The sequence below is a fragment of the Marmota marmota genome, unplaced genomic scaffold (genome assembly GCF_001458135.2).
Source record: "Marmota marmota marmota unplaced genomic scaffold, marMar, whole genome shotgun sequence".
NCBI lineage: Eukaryota > Metazoa > Chordata > Mammalia > Rodentia > Sciuridae > Marmota > Marmota marmota.
Window position 1 is genome coordinate 7389987 of NW_026000240.1, and position 18200 is coordinate 7408186.

At 38.0% G+C, this 18200-nt stretch overlaps 1 protein-coding gene across 1 annotated transcript; it reads right to left on the reverse strand.

Annotated features, from left to right (window-relative positions):
- Positions 1 to 7978: 7978 nt before the first annotated feature.
- Ndufb4 (NADH:ubiquinone oxidoreductase subunit B4) lies at positions 7979 to 14589 on the reverse strand. Its single transcript, XM_015486893.1, has 3 exons — positions 14361 to 14589; positions 9420 to 9566; positions 7979 to 8098 (listed from the first exon to the last, which is right to left on the reverse strand). Exons 1-3 carry the CDS (start codon positions 14538 to 14540, stop codon positions 8036 to 8038), a joined length of 390 nt encoding a protein of 129 aa, XP_015342379.1. The 5' UTR covers positions 14541 to 14589; the 3' UTR covers positions 7979 to 8035.
- Between the last annotated feature and the right edge of the window lie 3611 nt (positions 14590 to 18200).

The window sequence follows — 18200 nt, forward strand, 5'->3', positions numbered from 1 at the left end:
CCCTTACCAGCTCTGTGGACATGGGCATTATTAACCCCTCTAAATCTTGCCTATGTATTGAAGATAGTAGGACCTACATGCAAAGGTTGTTTTGAAGTATTTTAGGAGATGTTTAAATCCCTTAGTTTAACTTAGTATACATGTCAGGGCTTCTTTTTTTAATATTTATTTTTTAGTTGTAGGTGGACACAATACCTTTATTTTATTTATTTATTTTTATATGGTGCTGAGGATTGAACCCAGGTCCTCGAACATGCTAGGTGAGTGCTTTACTGCTGAGCCACAAACCCCAGCCCAAATGTCAGAGCTTCTTAAGTGCTGGATGCTGCAATTGTCTTTTGTGTGAGTTCCTCTAAGAGGGATATATATCTTCTTCATGTTGGTGTCCTCAATGCTAGAAAAGACAGGGGCTCAGTAAGTGTTTGATCAATGCAAAGGAGGCTTGCAGGTCAATTTTTGTCCTATAACAATTCAATAAGACACAGGCTTCTTTGCCCAGTGTCTCCAGAAAATCACCTGTCCCTAGGATCTGCAGACCAATGGCAGCTTATCCCTCTTATGGCCTGTATTGGGGTCTTCTCTCAAATACCTGAAAGAACCAAATCATTTATGGGTTACCCCTTCTGCAAAGCATGATTTTGGAGGGAGAGTTGCCTATTTAATTTATAAGAGATGGCTTCAGCATAATTGACAAATCCCATCATCACCCCAGCCACCTCACGCAGAATAATAAGACCCTGATGCTTTTTACATCCTATATAAAATATGAATAAAACCTCTTTATAAAACTTTGTGGTTTTGATTGTATAAAACACGCAATGTTAAGTTTTTTAAGTACTTAAATGTGCAAAGAACTTCCAGAGACGTTTCCTACCTACTGCAAATTAGTACAGCCACTTTGGAAAGCAGCATGGAATGCCTCAAGAGATTACAAGTGGAACCACCATATGACCCAGCTATTCTACTCCTTGGTATTTATCCGAAAGAGCAGAAATGAGCATATGATAGTGATAAATGCATTCTAATACTTATAGTAGTTCAGTTCATAATCACCAAGTAATGGAACTAGTTTAGGTATCCATCAACAAATGAATGGATAAAAAATATGGTATGTATGCACAATGGAGTTCTACTCAGCCATAAAGAAGAACAAAATTATGTCATTTGCTGGAAAATGGAACTAGAGAACATAATGCTAAGTGAAATAAGCCAGATTCAGAAAGTCAAAGCTTAAATGTTTTCTCTCATATACAGAGGATAAAGAGAAATAAGTAATTAAAAAAGAGGGTGATCTCATGAACTTAGAAAGGAGAACAGTGGAGTAGAGGAAGGCGATCCAGGAGGAGAGAGGAACAATAGGAGAGGGGAGGAAGTGCAGAATAAAATTGACAAAATTATGCTGTGTGCATAGAATATATCACAATGAGTTCTCCTTTTATATATAATCATATTATACCAATTAAAAAAATTAAATAAATATGAGGAAGACCAGTAAAATAGAGAAAGGAGATGAGAGGGAGGGAAAAGGACAGTACTGGGAATTGAAAGGGAGCAAATTATGCTATATATATATATATATATATATATATATATATATATATATATATTAATATATATATTAATGAATATGTCAAAATGAACCCCACTATAATGTAAAGCTCAACACACTAACAAAGACATTTAAAAAATAGACACATTAAAAAAGACAATTAAGTATTGGCTGCTATAATTGTCTTTTTCAACTGTGAGTTCCTCTAAGAATGATTTATATGTTCTTCATGATGGTGTATTCTAGAAAATGACAGGGGCTCAGTAAGTGGTTGATCAATGCACAGAATGCTTGCAGGCCAATTTTTGTCCTATAAGAATTCAGTAAGACACAGGCTCCTTTGCCCAGTGTCTTCCCCTTAACAATTTCATACCAGATTACAGCCCTCAAGTCCCTCCTCTGTTGCAGTAGCCTTAGCCAATTTCCTCCATCGCCCAGCCCCCAAATTCTTCCAAAGCTTAATTATAAGAGATGTATGATTTTAAAGCAACTGGTGACAGAAGCAAAGAATTGACTCAAAACTAAGGTGTTATTCCTTGTGATCAGGGGAAAGAAATTAACTTGAACTCTAGTGCCAGGTTTGCTCCAGAATTCTCAGAATTCTACCAGCCATCCATCTCCAGGGAAATTCAGAGGTCAGATGTTGAGCTTTCTTTAATCCTCTGAGTCTGAAGTTTGGCCATGAGATATTGATTCACCTTGCACTTTCTTAGTAATTCGAAATGAAGAGTCTCCAGGTAGATGATATGTCTTGGTGTTTCCCCAGGCCATGGTGAGTCTCAGCAGACTGAGAAGTCTCTATCTCAGCCAGAAAAATGGCAGTAATCAAGGCAGTAAGAGGGGGAAGAATTATAGTCATAGATACAGGCACCAACAGGTCTGCCAAAAGAGAAATAGAAACACGATAAAATTGGTTTTGTTCACACAAAGATAGGAAGTGGCAGTCGAAAATTTGAAAATTCAGAATATTTTTTTCTTTTGTTTTTCTGTGGTGCTCGGAATTGAACCTGGGACCTCACCCATGCTAGGCAAGTGCTGTACCACTGAGCCACATCCCCAGCCCCAGATAGTTTAATACATTATAGAATTATATTTTTAGCAATTTAAAGTGTTGTCCACGTTTTACAATCATGAAAATTTGATGGAAACAGCTTCTTTTACAGATTTCTAATATCTTCAGATGCCTCGTTGATATCCTGAACAATACAGAGAGAGATAAGAAGTACACTGTACCTCCCCCAAAGTTATGTGAAGACTGTATCAGCTGCCTCTAGAAATGAAAAAACACAATAAGGAAAACAAATCAGGGACAGGATCCAAGTGATTTCAGAGCACAGATATGATCTTTTTCTACAGGCAGGATCCATGCTAAAAGATAAAAAGACATAGTACTCAAACAAACTAGTCTGTCAGGGAAGCAAGACTATTTCAGAAAAGGGGAAGGGTGTCATACAAGGATAAGGAATTATTAAGAAGACTGACTCCTCATGCATGTGCATAAAGGGAAACTAATAGAGATAATATACTTAGACATTCATAAAGCTTTTGACAAGTTCACATCCAGATGAGTCATCTTGGGATTGGCAGGGGCTGCTTTATTCTGCAATGAGGACTGCCTCAAAAATTGAAAAGCATGTCTGACTGAAAATTCACAGCCTCATTACTGGTATTCCTGCAGCCTCCCTTGCTCTATGATCATCCTCCACCCAGGAACCAGAGTGCTCTTCCAGGAATGCAAATCCAATTAGGTTAGTCCTGCTTAATACCTTCAATGGCTCTCACTTCCATCATGCAGAAGTCTGAGCTCTTTGTGTGACAAGGGCCTTATGATCTGGTTCCTGATTACCTTCCTCATTACACACTTGTCATTTTTCTGGATGCTCAGCAGTACCAGTGTGGGCTCCAGTGCCCTGTGCTAGCAGCAACAGTGAGACAGATGGCAGCATTTGGAACTCAGACAAGGTGGCAATTGGTATGTTCTCATCAGACTACTCATTTGAGACATTTTTTCTTACTGATTAAAAAATATTTTTAAATTGATTAGACTCATAAGAACACACTGCTCAATAATTCTTAGTGTTAAAAATTCCTGCTATGCGGGGCTGGGGCTGTACCTCAGTGGCACAGCACTCGCCAAGGATGTGTGAGGTACTGGGTTCGATCCTTAGCACTAGATAAAAAATGAAACAAATAAAACAAGCCATGTTGTCCATCTACAACTACAATTTTTTTTTAATTCCTGCTATGCAAAAATTGCTCTGAATATTGCTTTCTTTCAACATTTTGGCATCAAGGATACTTTGTAAATATTTTTTCTCATTACTAAGGGACACTAGATGATTCCTGATAAAAGAATATTGGTATGATCAAGGATTACTATATTTAATTTATCTTATTTAAGTCTTAAAATCATTAAGAAAAAGACATATCACATCAGAAAAGATAGGTAATAGATTTGAACAAGTAATCATCAAAATAAATATAAATGGACAAAAAAATATGTGAAAAATGTTAAGTCTCAATAATAAACAAAAGGTCGATTTTCAATATATTTCATCATTCAGGTTTAAAAATAATAATAGTAAATAATCATTGAGACTATATTTCACTTTTAAAGTCTTTTATAAGTAATAGCTCTTGAAACAATACTATGTAATTAGTATATCTATTATAAAGATAAGGAAACTGAGGCACAAAGACTTTAAATACTTAAATAATAGCAACCACTAAATAAATGCTGTAGGGCTAAGTGGTACATTATAATTTCAGTGGTAGCACAGGTACCAGGCCATGGGTTCAATACCCAGCATTAAAAATAAAGAAAAGAGCCAGGCATTGTAGTGCATGCCTATAATCCCAGTGGCTGGGGAGGTTGAGGCAGAAGGATCTCAAGTTCAAAGTGAGACTCAGCAATTTAGCAAATCCCTAAGCAACTTAGTTAGACCCTGATCTAAATATAATATAAAAAGGGCTGGGGATGTGACTCCATGGGTAAGTGCCCCAGGTTCAATCCCTGGAGCCAAAAACAAAAGAAAAAAGAAAAGAAAGGGAAAAAGAAATTAATTACAGGAAAATCATGTCATTCCATGGAAAAACATTCAAGACAAATCACGGAACCAGAAGCTTACAAATCATTATGCACAGTGGATCTCTTTTGGTTGGGGGTGGGGATATATAAGCAGAGAGGGCAAAAAGAACACTTTAGAAAGATACATACCAAAATATTATCTCTGTGTGATGGAATTGGGAATGATTTTTATTTTTTTCTCTTACTTAACTACCTTCTAGTTTTCTTACAACAGACTTACACATTTGCATTAAGAGAAAAATACATCACAGTTACCTAAAAGAGACAACTGAAAGTCAAAGTAGGATTCCTACCGCTTTTGCCCTCTAGTAAAATGAGAATAAAGTATTACAATTCTTTGAAGTCTGGAGAACAATTTAAGAATAATGGCCATTAAGAGGGCTGGGGGAGGCAGGGGCAGACAGTAATTGTAATGATATAGTCAGGAGCAAATTAAAAACAGGAATCCCATGGATATTGAAATGAGAATCACATGATTTGGCTATAGATCCAAGATGGTTTGAAGGTCCATTTTGCAGAAATTCCTGGATTTTTACTCCAACATTCCCCCATTACACACAGCTTCTCCATGTGTCTAGCACTCTGGTCCCCCTGAATTGCTGTTTCTCACACTGTCCATTATTTCTGCCTCAAAGCTTCAGTTCACTCACAGATTAGGCTTCTCATTTTTTCAGTATCATAGGATGAGATAGCAGAAAGTGGGAGATAATGTCTATACAGGTTTAGAAGCTTTCCAAATCAGGATGTCTGAGGATCCAGTGGTTTTCAGCATGCCAGGACAGCCACCTCCAAAGTCAAGGACAAGTTTTTCCACAGAACAAAGTACCTCTTTGTCAGTCTCTGGATCCCAGAGGCAATGCATACCCCACTTGGAAACACTGCTCTGACCTACTTATGGGGTGATTCATAAAGGTACCAGTTTTTTTTTTCGTGTGTGTGTGTGTGTGTGTGTGTGTGTGGTGCTGGCGATCAAAACCAGGGCCTCACACATGTCAGACAAGCACTCTACCATGGAGCTATACCCCCAGCCAAGCTACCAGTTTTAAATGGAGCCCAACACTCCAGGAATTTGTGGTATAGCTGGATGTTGCTTAGAGTCTCTTGCAAATAGTATAGTTGCCGTGCAGGCTTCTAAGATTCTGAAGAAAGATTATGCCTTCTGCAGCAGAGAACAATTCACCATTCTAAAAGCAGCTGGGCATCCACCATACCAAGTAACCATTCAACAAAAGCTCTCCACCATGATCTGCATTTCAGAAGCACTGGGTCATGATGGCAGGTGGACATAGCACAAGTGAGTTCAGGTAAACCTACTGAAGACTAAGCTAAGGTGTCTGCTTGGGGACATCCTGCAGAGTTGGCTATGTGGATGCAATAGATACAGTGCTATGCCCTAACAGCTAGGACCCTGAGTCTGAGAACCAAGAAAAGTAGGATTGGCTCCTTTTGCCATCCCAATGACTAACTTGTGGAATGTGTGCTTCACTTCTCCATGAATTTTGTTTTGCTACTTAAGAAGTCCCAGCATGGTGGAACATGGGGAGAACACAGCTGTGCCAGGGAAGCAAAAAATCTGAAGCTATGACTACCTACTGGTTATCTGGGGGCTTCTTCTTGTGTCTGGGAAAGAAGACCATAAGTTTCCATATTGGCATCAGTGACACTAATTACAAGGAGCCAGAGTAACTGCTACACAATGGGGACAGGAAGATCCCTTCCTGTCTGGAGACCAAGGAATTCACTGGAGTATCTTGATGCCTTAGCATCCAAGCAAACTATAAACAGGAGATTGACACAACAAAGGCCTGATGATGAGTAGAGTAACTAAGGTTCTTGTCTTTGGAAATGTAGTTCTTGGTGACTCCATCAGGCAAGCAATCTAGATCTGCTAAAGTGATGACCAAGAAAGGGACATGGTTGGGGGAGAGGGGCCAGTAGCAATAGTGTAGACTGTAGCTTGTTTCTCCTACATTGTTCTGTAGATTCTATCTAGCCATCACCTTCGAGGACACATTATAGATTGGATTTTATGCACAAACAGATCTAAATAGTCAATGGAGTAAAGAAATCATATACCTGTGTGCCTGCCTCACAACCATTTGATCTGTCTTTTCACTCCTGTTATGGCTGCCACTATTAGTTGCCTGCAGGTGTGACCTGACAATACATTGCCTCAGATGCACAGCCCATCACCTTGCTTTCTGCCTTAAGATTCCTTCCTCTTCCACATATGCCTGGAAGAACCATTTTAGGGACTGGGATGTGGTTCAGTGGCAAAATGTTGGAAGGAAAAGACTCTACATTCTACAGGTCTCCTTAGAGGTCCCTTGTGGGAGCCTGTTCCTCTCAGAGGCAAGAGGTCAATAGCACACATTTGATGGGCTTTCCCTCCTTCCATGTTTCACTCTTCCCAGTCTCCCACTCCTGTTCTTTCAGATCCTAACATAAGTTACGTAAACACAAGCCTCTCTCTGGCTTTGTTTTTTAGTATAATAAAGGTTAATACCAGAATCAAATGAGAATAGTAGTATGTATGCTTTGAAAGTTAAAAACCAATATACTCCTGTAAATCATCCCTACAAAGTATACCGTTCATCTACAGTACTTGATTTTACTGTCTTATGGATGAAATTGTCATCACACTGTTTCAGGACTGAATTATAAAGCAGGGAGTAGGTGTTATTTTATTAGCACTGTTATTTTATTTTCATGTTCCTGATCTTTTGAGGTAGTGATCATTACTATCACCATGCTGTAGATGAGGAAACAGAAGCCCAGAATTCCAACTGCTAAATTTAAATTGTGTCTTCTAACCAGATCTGACCTCCAAAGCCCACACTCTTGACCAATGTATTTTTGTTCCTCACCATGACCTCCACCCTCCATCTTCTCACCCCACTGAGGCCTCCAGTCCAGCCATATTCCTACATATTTTGCCCTTTTGTGCTCTTGTTTTGTTTTATGAACTTAAACCCAGGTCAAATGTCGTTTTCCTAAATTCAAACAGAGCTATTTCCTTATCAGTTTACCTACATCATTTTCCCTGAATATCTTTTAAACTGTTGTTACTTTTCCCTTGTATTATAACTGGGACCAGACAAGGAGTTAGGTATTAAGTGGTACCAAACACATAAGCTAATTCAAGTAAGAACTGCTCAATGAACAGTTGTGAGTATGTACTCCTTAAGCACAGATACTAAGTCTGTCCTACCATGTTGTATTCTCAGCATGTAACAGTGATATGGCAGTGATTCCCAGAACAGGATACTTTTGCTTCTTTGTTGTTAGGGTATAAGCAAGTTTTAACACTGAATCAAAATAATGCCAAGAAAGAGAAACTATTTAATGATTATTAGAAGATTTATTAAGCAAGAATATATTAGTCATCATTCCCAGACTTAATAGGAGATATTAAATTTTCGGTCCAATTTTCCTTCCTGGATAAGTTTTTCCTTCCTATCCTGTATAGACAGAAAAAAAGTACATTAAAAACAATGCATTCTGGAATGACTCATGGTACAATTCTGAAAATCAGAATAAAATATTCCAAACTTAATTGCAGTCCCATCATCTAAAGTTCAAGGAGTGGGAGGAAGTAGTAAGCTGAAGAATTAAAGAGACAACAAGAAATTGCTCCTACTCAAAAATTTCCTTACCCACATTTCAGGAATTAGAAATAAATTACCCCACTAAAAAGCATATATTGAAAACAAAACCAAACACCTTGTGGGAAAGAGTGACCAATTTATCACACAATCAAAAGACATGAACTCTGATAGAGAATGGGCTGGACAGCTTAAAACAATGGTAGATTGAATGGGCTCCAGTCCAGATGGCATCACAAGGCCTGGGGGCTGTGGCTCAGGGTCCAGAGCCAGGAGTAAGTGGCCTAGTGCCAGAGGTAAGCTTAGCTTTCTCTGCAATCATACACATAGGCCTCTCAGCGCAGTGATTCCCAGCCCAGGCTGCCTATGCTTCTCTGTTGTTAGGGTTATCAACATGTTTTAACATTAATTCACAAAATATGACCAACATAAAGAGAATTCATGCCAAAGGGGAACATGCTATATGATTTATGTATTCTGCTAATACTTGACCCAATAAATCTCTCTTTTAAAACAAATGAACAAAGAAACTAAATGAAGATTTTGCAAAGGTATCTTAAAGTTAATCACAAAAGTTTAGTTTCTACATATCTTGTAATGAAAAAAAATTTAACTTTAAAAAAGTTATTTCAGGGGGCCAGGGTTGTGGCTCAGTGGTAGAGTGCTTGCCTAGCATGCGTGAGGCACTGGGTTCAATCCCCAGCACCATATAAAAATTAACAAATAAAATAAAGGTATTGTGTCCATCTACAACTAAAAAAAATATTTTAAAAAAAAGTTATTTCAGTATTCTTTTGCTTAACAATCACAGTAAGGTCCTTATGTTATCTAAAAACTACTTCATGAGCTAAAGTCAAGTTTTAGAAATTTAAATTGGCCATTTTATTTCTTTAAATTATAGTCATTAAATCAAATCTGAAATGCCTAGAGGCTACCATGATTTTTAACAAAGTACACTTATATTGATATACAAACAACAAAGCAATAAAACCAAACATATAATTGAAAACTTCCTATTTTAACTCTTACTGGAAAGGAATAAAGATAAAAGAAGAAAGGGAAAGAAGAGTTCAGGGCTAAAGTGGAAGGGGCACTGGTGGCAATATTAGGAGCTGTAGCTGGTATCTCCCAAAGGAACCTATCACACTAATAACAAACACCTGGTTCTCATACTTACCCTATCAGTTTTAAAAACATAATACCAGAAGAAGAGGGGTCCAATTCCAAACAGAGCGCCTAAGAGTGAGTTCTTGGGAGTGGGTCTGAAATTTGGATAGATATTTGCTGATCTTGCGTAGGTCCAGCGAATTAAGGCAGGATCTTCCTGAAATAAATGAAAACAAAAATTATAAAACTTGGGTGATACTAAGAAACAAATTCATCAGGATTTCTGTGAAGGAGCATAGAAGATGTAAATTTCCTTCTCCACAACAGTTAAGGATACACCCTGAATATTCCTAATTAGTTTCAGTAAAGATCTTTCCTTTCTAGCTATTTTTAAAATAATACTGATAATCCTATTCAAATCCTTCAGAATTTAAAAGATTCTTAACATCCTTTAGTTTTCTATTTATTTAAGATTTAAGAATCCTTATCAAACTATCATGAAGCCACTTTTTCTCCCTTATTAGTTTTATCTATTGTTCTCTAGACTGTTTTCAGCTTCATTATCTTTCTTGAAGTATGACTATCAAAACCACACAGAATTCCCATGGTGCGTGAAGACAGGCAGATTTCATACCTTAGAATGTATTACACTGAGCTCAAACATCCCTTTGAACCTGTATATTATGTCCTCAACCTTTTCACTATTTTTGCACTATAGGCAAAGTAATGAACACTGCTGTAGAACGCTATTATATTTGCTTTCATCTTATATGGTGTGATAATATTAATAGTTTCTAGAGCAGCAGAAGGTATTTTTGAACTTCTGAGTCAAGTGAGTGTTCACACCCTGAAGATTTCAATCTGATTGAAAGGAAGAGGAGCTGAAAGGTGATAAGGGAAGTATTAAGCTTTGAATTTTGTCTAGGAACTTTCTTAGTGCCATTCCAATACTGATCTTTCCAGGCTACAAATAAGCTGCAGGAAGACGAAGGCAGAAGTAGGTTAACTGAAATGTAAGTTTCTTAAACTGATATTTTAAAAGCAAAATTAGTGTATTTCACACTATTAAAAGTTTTATAGAAAGGCCAAAGTTGTTAAAGAAAAATAATCAGCTTGTCTTGGTTAAAAGAAAGACAGGTAATTGCCCATTGTAACATATTTTATATTAGAATAACTACCTAAGAATAGCAAACCTACCCAAACACATAATTAAATTTAATTAGCTCAATCCCCAAATGATTTTACAAACTTATTCTCTCCAATTAACTGAACATTCAGGGTCCTAACTAACATTAAGTCACAAGTGGTAAGACTAAAATAATTTAACTGGGTCTTCCACAGTCAAATTTTAAACCAAACTGAATTACAGCAATTTTACCCTGAGATAATCAGCTAGAGCTGGAAATAAAAAAACCTTTTGGTGAAAATGCTCCCCTTGCTTTCAATCAGGCTGAAATTCCTTCAGGGTGCGAACACTCACTACTAGACTCAAAATCCAAAAATACCTTCTGCTGCTCTAGAAACTATTAATATTAACACACCATATTAAAATGAAAGCAAACACAACAGCATTTGCTGCAGTGTTCATTACTATGCCTACAGTGTGAACAGAAACAGTAAAGAGGGTAAGGACACAAAATACAGGTTCAAAGGGATATTGGATCTCGATACATGAAAGATAAATACATCTGTTCTTCTATCACTTCTGCTATAAAGGCATTTGAATGATGATCTAGCAACAGACATCTCAACCTGCCAGACACCTTTTTATGCTTTAATATCTACCTGCCAGATCTGTCTTCCATAAACAGACATTTTTTTTATAAAGACATCAACTGCCTTATGACCATGGTTCATTAAGAGAGATTAAGAGATGTTCTAAAAGACACACCATGGGAAACAGCTTTCCTTCTGTGACACTGCTCATCATCCAATGGAGTTTCAGCAGCATTTGACATAGTGAAATAGTCCTTGAAACTATTTCTTCCCTTGACTTCCAGGGTCCACACCTGCTTAATTTTCCTCCTAACTGGCCATGCTCTCTTCATCTCTTTTGCTCTTTTCCTTCCATGTCCCCAATCTCTTCCATGTACCCAATACAGTAGTACCTCGGGCCTTGCTGCTCTTTCCTAACTACATTCACTCCATTAATGATATTATCCAGCCACATGACTTTCATAGCTATCCATAGGCTAATAACTCCCAAAATTATACCCCTAGCCCTAGACTGCTACCCTGAACTCCAGACTTAATATCCAATCACCTATTCAACACTGACATACTGTCAAACAGACATCTCGAATGTTACTCATCCAAAACTGACTCTATAATATTCAATTCCATCTCTATACCAGTTCCTTCTCTATCCTTTAAAAGGCAACTTCATTCTTCTAATTGCTTAGGTCAAAAACATTAGGTCTTCTTGGACTTCTCCCTTTCTCTCATATACCACATACAATCTGCTAGCAAAACTCTTTGGCTCTATTTTTAAAACCTACCCAGAATCAACCACTTCTTACCATCTCCACTGCCACTATCCTGGTAGCAACTATAAATTAAGACATTCAGTTACTCCTAACTCATCTTTCTGTTCCTGCCCTTGCTTCCCCATATTCAATTCTCAACTAAGCAACTAGAGAGAACTTGTTAAAATCTAAATCCCAGATTATGTTACTCCCTTCTCAGTAGAAATCCTTACAAACCTGATGTGACCTAGTCCCAGGTACCTCTCTGACCTCATCTTTTCCACTCAGCCATCATCCTTCTCTACTTAAGCAATTTGGGGTGGGGTGGGGTGAGGTGGGGTACTGCGAATTGAACCCAAAGGCACTTTGCCACTGAGCGTACTACATCTCTAGTCTTTCTTATTTTTATAGTTTTGATACAGAATCTTGCTAAATCACTGAATTTGTGATTCTCCTGCCTTAGCCTCCAGATTCACTAGGACAACATTTTTTGAATTAGCCAGGACACTCCTGCCTAAGAGCCTTGTATTTATCATCCTCACTAACTAGCATGCTACTTCCTACATGAGGTTAGCTCCCTGGCCTTAATTTCATCAGATCTTCATTCAAAATGTTACATTCCAAGCAGCTGCTTATCCTTCCTGCTATATCCGAGTGGAGTCTAATCCCTTCACTATCTTTCTTTTCATACCACTTATGACTATTATGTTAAATTATTTCATTTTTTAACTTGCTTATTACCACTTGCTTGCTCTACCCCTGGAAAGAAAGATCTACAAGGACAGGATTTTTTGCTGGATTTGTCCTCCTGTTACCTCAGCATCTAAAACAGGCCCATAACAGACCCTGGCAACTATTCACTGACTAAATCAATCATTCCTAAATGCCCAAAGATTAGGAAAGAGAATTTACAGGTATTGATTAATGAGCATGCCACATATTCAATTAACAAAACAACTAAAGAGACAGGTATTACTATTTCTATTTTACAGATGAGAAAACTAAAACAGCCCTGGGTCATAGAGCTGGAAAAGAGAAAATCTAGGGTTCATCTTTTTTTATTTCTTGTTTTAGTATGTACTATCTAACATCAAATTCAATTATGTGCACATGTACATAACAGATGTGCTTTTCTGAACCTTCTTCCCAAGTAGACAAATTGTGGTAGCAAAGAGTACAGCTAACTAGGTAAAAGCAAATACTGTGGGTTGCAGAGACCGGGGTTCAAATTCAGCTCTATGACTTGCTAATGGGTATATCTGAATGAGATATCTTTTTTCCCCTGCTATCATCTCATCTGGAAAAACGGAAGAGTAATAGACCTTAATGCATTGAATAGTTGTGACCACATTTGAATAAAGAAATATTCAGAAAGGTATAGTGTCTGGCACATTGTAACTTTCCTTCAATACTCACAACTTTCAAAATTTTCTATAGAACACCAGTGCAAAAGTCAGAGGCATAGGACCACTGAGTCACATCCCCCGCTCTATTTTGTATTTTATTTAGAGACAGGGTCTCACTGAGTTGCTTAGTGCCTAGCAGTTGCTGAGGCTGGTTTTGAACTAGAGATCCTCCTGCCTCAAGCCTCCCTAGCCGCTGGGTCTATAAGAGTGTGCCACTATGCCCACTATAAGTCATCTTTTTAGGGCTGAGGATGTGGCTCAAGTGGTAGCGCACTTGCCTGGTGTGCGTGAGGCACTGGGTTCAATCCTCAGCACCACATAAAAATAAAATAATGATATATTAAAAAAGTCATCTTTTTAAACATCTTCTTTGAAATATTTTGACAGCTCTTGCACAGAAAACTGTGTAAAAGCACACTTGCTAAATAGTAACTATCTACTTACTGGGCATATATTATTCTCTGAAACTGTTACACGAACTACCTCATTTAATCTCAATTCTGTATGAACATTAAAAAAAAAAAAAAAACCACTATGAATTAGGGGGGTTAAGTAAGTTGCCCGAAGTCAAGTTTGCCAATGTGTAGTGCCTTGGGGTCTTACTTCTAAAGTCCAAAGCTTCAGGAAGCTGTGGGGTCTTTAAAAAACATGAGATGAAGAATCACTATATTCCCATCAGGAGTGAGCAGTATTCCTACTAATTGTGATCAGAAAGGTATAAAAATACCTTCTTTAATTATACATATATGGGTGTATGTGGAGGGGTCCTGAACACACTTGCTACATGCCAGGCCAGTCACGTGTCTTATCTCATTTAATCTTCAAAACCGCCTGGTAAGAGAGGAAGTAACAGTTACGCCTGTTTTTCAGGTAGGAAAGACGGAGCTATGCAGAGCTGAGCCACTTTCTCAAGATCACCCAGAAGGGAAGTGATCAACCTGACCAAGCTCTCTGGCCAAGGTCAAAGGGCTAAGGAGTCAGCCTGTCTTCGGGGCCTGGAAGAGGGCCCCAGTGTAAAACACGGACTGGGTACGGCGGCCGCCCACCATTTGGTCCCCCTTGGCCTATCTGGGCTGCCCAGTCTGCGGGGACCGTCCAGACTCCGGCCCGAGAGTCCCGCCCGGCCGGCCCCCCACTCACGATGAGCCCTCGGCGGTTGGGGTCGTTGTACTGAAGCAGATACTCCCGTTTAAGCCGGGCTCTTATGGCCAACCTCTCAGCTTGCGCCTTCCGGGTTTCCGGAGATATGTCGTATTCGGCGGGGTCGAGGGTAGGGGGTAGAGTGGCCAGACGCGACGGCTTATACTTTGGAAACGACATCTTGGCGCCCTGGCGCAACTGCGCCTGCGTGGCTGAGGCCCGCCCCCGGCAATCGGAAACGCAGCCTCAGGAAGTGCGCCTGCGCGTTACTGGGAACGCAGGGGTGGAGTTTAACCAAAAGCCGGGTTTTGTTCCGGACCTTCCTCCACTAGCGAGCTCTGTATCTGCGGTATGTGCGCGGTGTGCGCATGCGCAGTGTGCAGCTCCCCGTAGCCATCCACTGTCTGTCTTTCTGCTGCGTTTTAGGAGACCTTGGTGAAGGTGACATGTGAGACTGGCCGGGACAATGAAACCGGTCTAGCTCTTGCATTGAAAGTCTAGTTTTCGTTGTGGGTAAAACCATACTGTGTGACCTTGGAAAAGTCAATGTCTCTGAGTTCCTTTCCCTTATCTTGGAGATAATGATCCCTATTTTATCCATCTAGCAAAATTGCGGGCATTAAATAAACTAATGAGTAGATGTCGAAGTGCTTTGTGAAAAGTAATTCCCAATCCAAAATAAAAAGCGTGTCTGTACCTTACCGCGTTAGGTTACACAACATAGTACCACACTTTTCGTAGGAATGAAATAATAGGAGGATGATAAGAACGATATATAGAAAGAAGGATTGCCTAAGTGTAGTGGGCGGAGAATGAGAAACTGAATAAAGCTCATGAAGAAACAATACCTTAAGAAGCTAAAACCTCTTACTTAAACTCCTTAGTACAGTTCGGGTACTAAAAATGAAAAACATCTTTATAGACATGAAGATACACAAAGGGGCATTGTCTCTCACCATAAAAGATGGAGTAGCCAGCAAGATGACCTCGCCTGTAATCCCAGGGACTCAGGAGGCTGAGGCAGGATCATTGCAAGTTCGAGGCCAGCTTCAGCAATTTAGGGAGACCCTGTCTCAAAATTTAAAAAGGGCGGAGGATGCAGGTCAGTGGAAAAGTGCCCCTGGGTTCAATCAACAATACCAAAAAAAAAAAGAAAAAAAAAGGAGGGGGGTGTGGTTAGCATACTAAATGTAACCTTCATTCCTCTACCCCGCACCCATCCCCAAAGGGAAAAAGAAACAAGTTTTACAGCAGTATCTTTGGGCACCAATAAAGATACTCCTCAGGGGAAACAATGTAAACAGTTTTTCCATAATTCAGGCAAGGAAAACTGAATTAAAAGAAAGCCTTAGCTTGGCTGTACTGTCTGGGGACATAAAGGTATGTGGAAAATGGTTGCTAGGCAGAGAAGGGAGCTAGAAAGTGTTGGCACTTTAAGTAATGAAGAGCAATACTGCTGTCAAATTTATTCAGCATTTTAATACTGTTTTAAAAATTTATTAAGCACCCACCACGTGAAGCATACTGCACACTAGTCAGTCAATCTTCTAGGCCCAGTGGAGGGAAAGACAGAAGAAATGGAGACTGGGGTATTTGTCTTCCAGGAGCTGACAATCAGTGCAAAAAGAACAGGCAGGAGCAGGTGGTAAAATTCTAAAGACTAGTAGATACAATGGGGAAAATCTTTTGTTTTAGACCCTGCTCTAGGAAGAGGGGTATTAAAAAGAATAAAAAGATAAAGGAAGAAGTACAGTGTGTACAAGCTGGCTGACAAGGTTAAAAAGGATTTCTTAAGAGGGAAAGAGAAACTTTGTTAAAGCAAGATCTTTGGATGAATTAAGGTAATTGGTTATTTCTACACTTTGCTGATTATCATAAGGATCATTTAAGATTATTGTTAAAAATATGGAGTTTTTTAAGAAACCCAAAGATCCAATGTTTTCTCTCATGTGGAAGTTAGAGTAAAAATAAAGGAAAGGGGGAGGGAAGGATAGGATAACATATAAATTAATAGATGAGTATAAGGAAGTCTAGTAGAGTAGAGGAAGGAGAATAGGAGAGGGGAGAGAGGGGAGAAAGGAGAGAGAAAAGGGAGGATCATGAACTGAAATAGATTTCCATGCATGTATAAGTTTGTCAGAATGAACCCAAGTACTATGTATAACTATAAAACTCTAATAAAAATTTTAAAAACTATGGAGTTTTTTAAACTCCTAATTTCATTCTCCTCTTGGAAATTCATAGGGAACCTAGGAGTCTGTATTTTTTCAAGTTTCTGGGAGATTCTTAAAATATTGCTATTCTGAAATTATTTTTTTTTATTTTGCCTCTCCAAATGAACTTTAGAATCAGACTGTCAACATCCACATAATAAATCGCTGAGATGTTTTTTATTTGGGTTCCATTTTATTGTTTTAATTACCTATAAACAAGAATTTTTAATTTTATAATTATTTCTTCTACTTCTGCATTTCTTACATTTTATTATCTTTTTCTAGCTTCTTAAACTGAATGCTTTTCTTATTCATTTTTTGTTTTTATAGTTTGTAATGTGAATTTAATTCTGTATATTTAGTTACATCTTCATAAATTTTATTAGTATTTTCATTATCATATAGTGTTGAATATTTCATAATTTTCATTATTTTTTAATTCATATATTACTTGAAATTCATTTCTTGTTTTTCAAAAGATGTTTCCCCCCCCAAAAGATGTTTTTTCCCCCCAAAATATGTTTTAACCATATTTTTATTGTTAATTTATAATTTAATTGCCTTATTGTGAAAGAACTTTGATAAGAAAATTTTGGTCCTTTGAAATCTGCTTAGATTCTCTTTGGAACTTTATATGTAGTCAGCTTTTTTTTTTTTTTTTGGTCTTGTAGTTGGGTTGGCTTTTTCAAAATAAAATATTTTACTGAAATATAATTTTCAGAAAGAAAATGCACAAATCATACATATTCTGTTCAATGTGTTATTACAAAGTACACACACCCTTGTAATTATGAATAATCAGCTTTCATAATACTGCCACGTAAACTTTTAAAATATTTTGTGAGTGCAAAGTTAGGACAAGATTGGTAATTATGTGGTTTGGATCTCTTCATAACCTTATTCATTTTGTCTATTTGATCTAATTCCAATATAGAATTTTACTATAATCTCTTAATGCCATTATGGTTTGTTAATTTTTTCCTTGAGCAAGATTAGAGACCTCAGTGTGAATCGAAGGTGATATGGAAATTTTTTTAATGCATGCTTCAGTTAATTGTTGTAATCACAAAGACAAAGTAATTCCTACATACTAGTTTCATTGTTCCATCCATTTAGTGTGCTGTATACAAACCAACCAGGAGGGGAAAAAAAAGAAAAAGATCTCTGCCTAAAAATATACAGTACACTTAGAAACACATCTGTCATGTAGACATATCCAAAAGCTTATGAATATTACATTTTGCATTTCTCTTTTCAGAGACAGTCTTTGCTTCCTATGTTAGCATATATCTGTTCTTATTGCTAAAGTCACTTACATAAGTGCATATTTGTACTTGAATGGAGCAATAAGTTTTGTACCTAATGTAAGGGGACATTTTCTTGGAAGTTTTTAATTTAATATATGATAGGGTCGATCCTCGTAGTTGAGGCTGTAGTTATGCCTACTTCTTGGTGATCAGATATTGCCCTGTCATCATCTTCTGCTTGGGGAGAGCTCAGCCTCCAGGTTGGTTTTCTCACATGCGTCTACTCTTTCCATATTACCATTTCTTTTCTGTACAGCAGCCAGCGTGCTCTTCTAAAATATATACGATCCTATCACTTCTTATTAAACGGGGGTACCTGG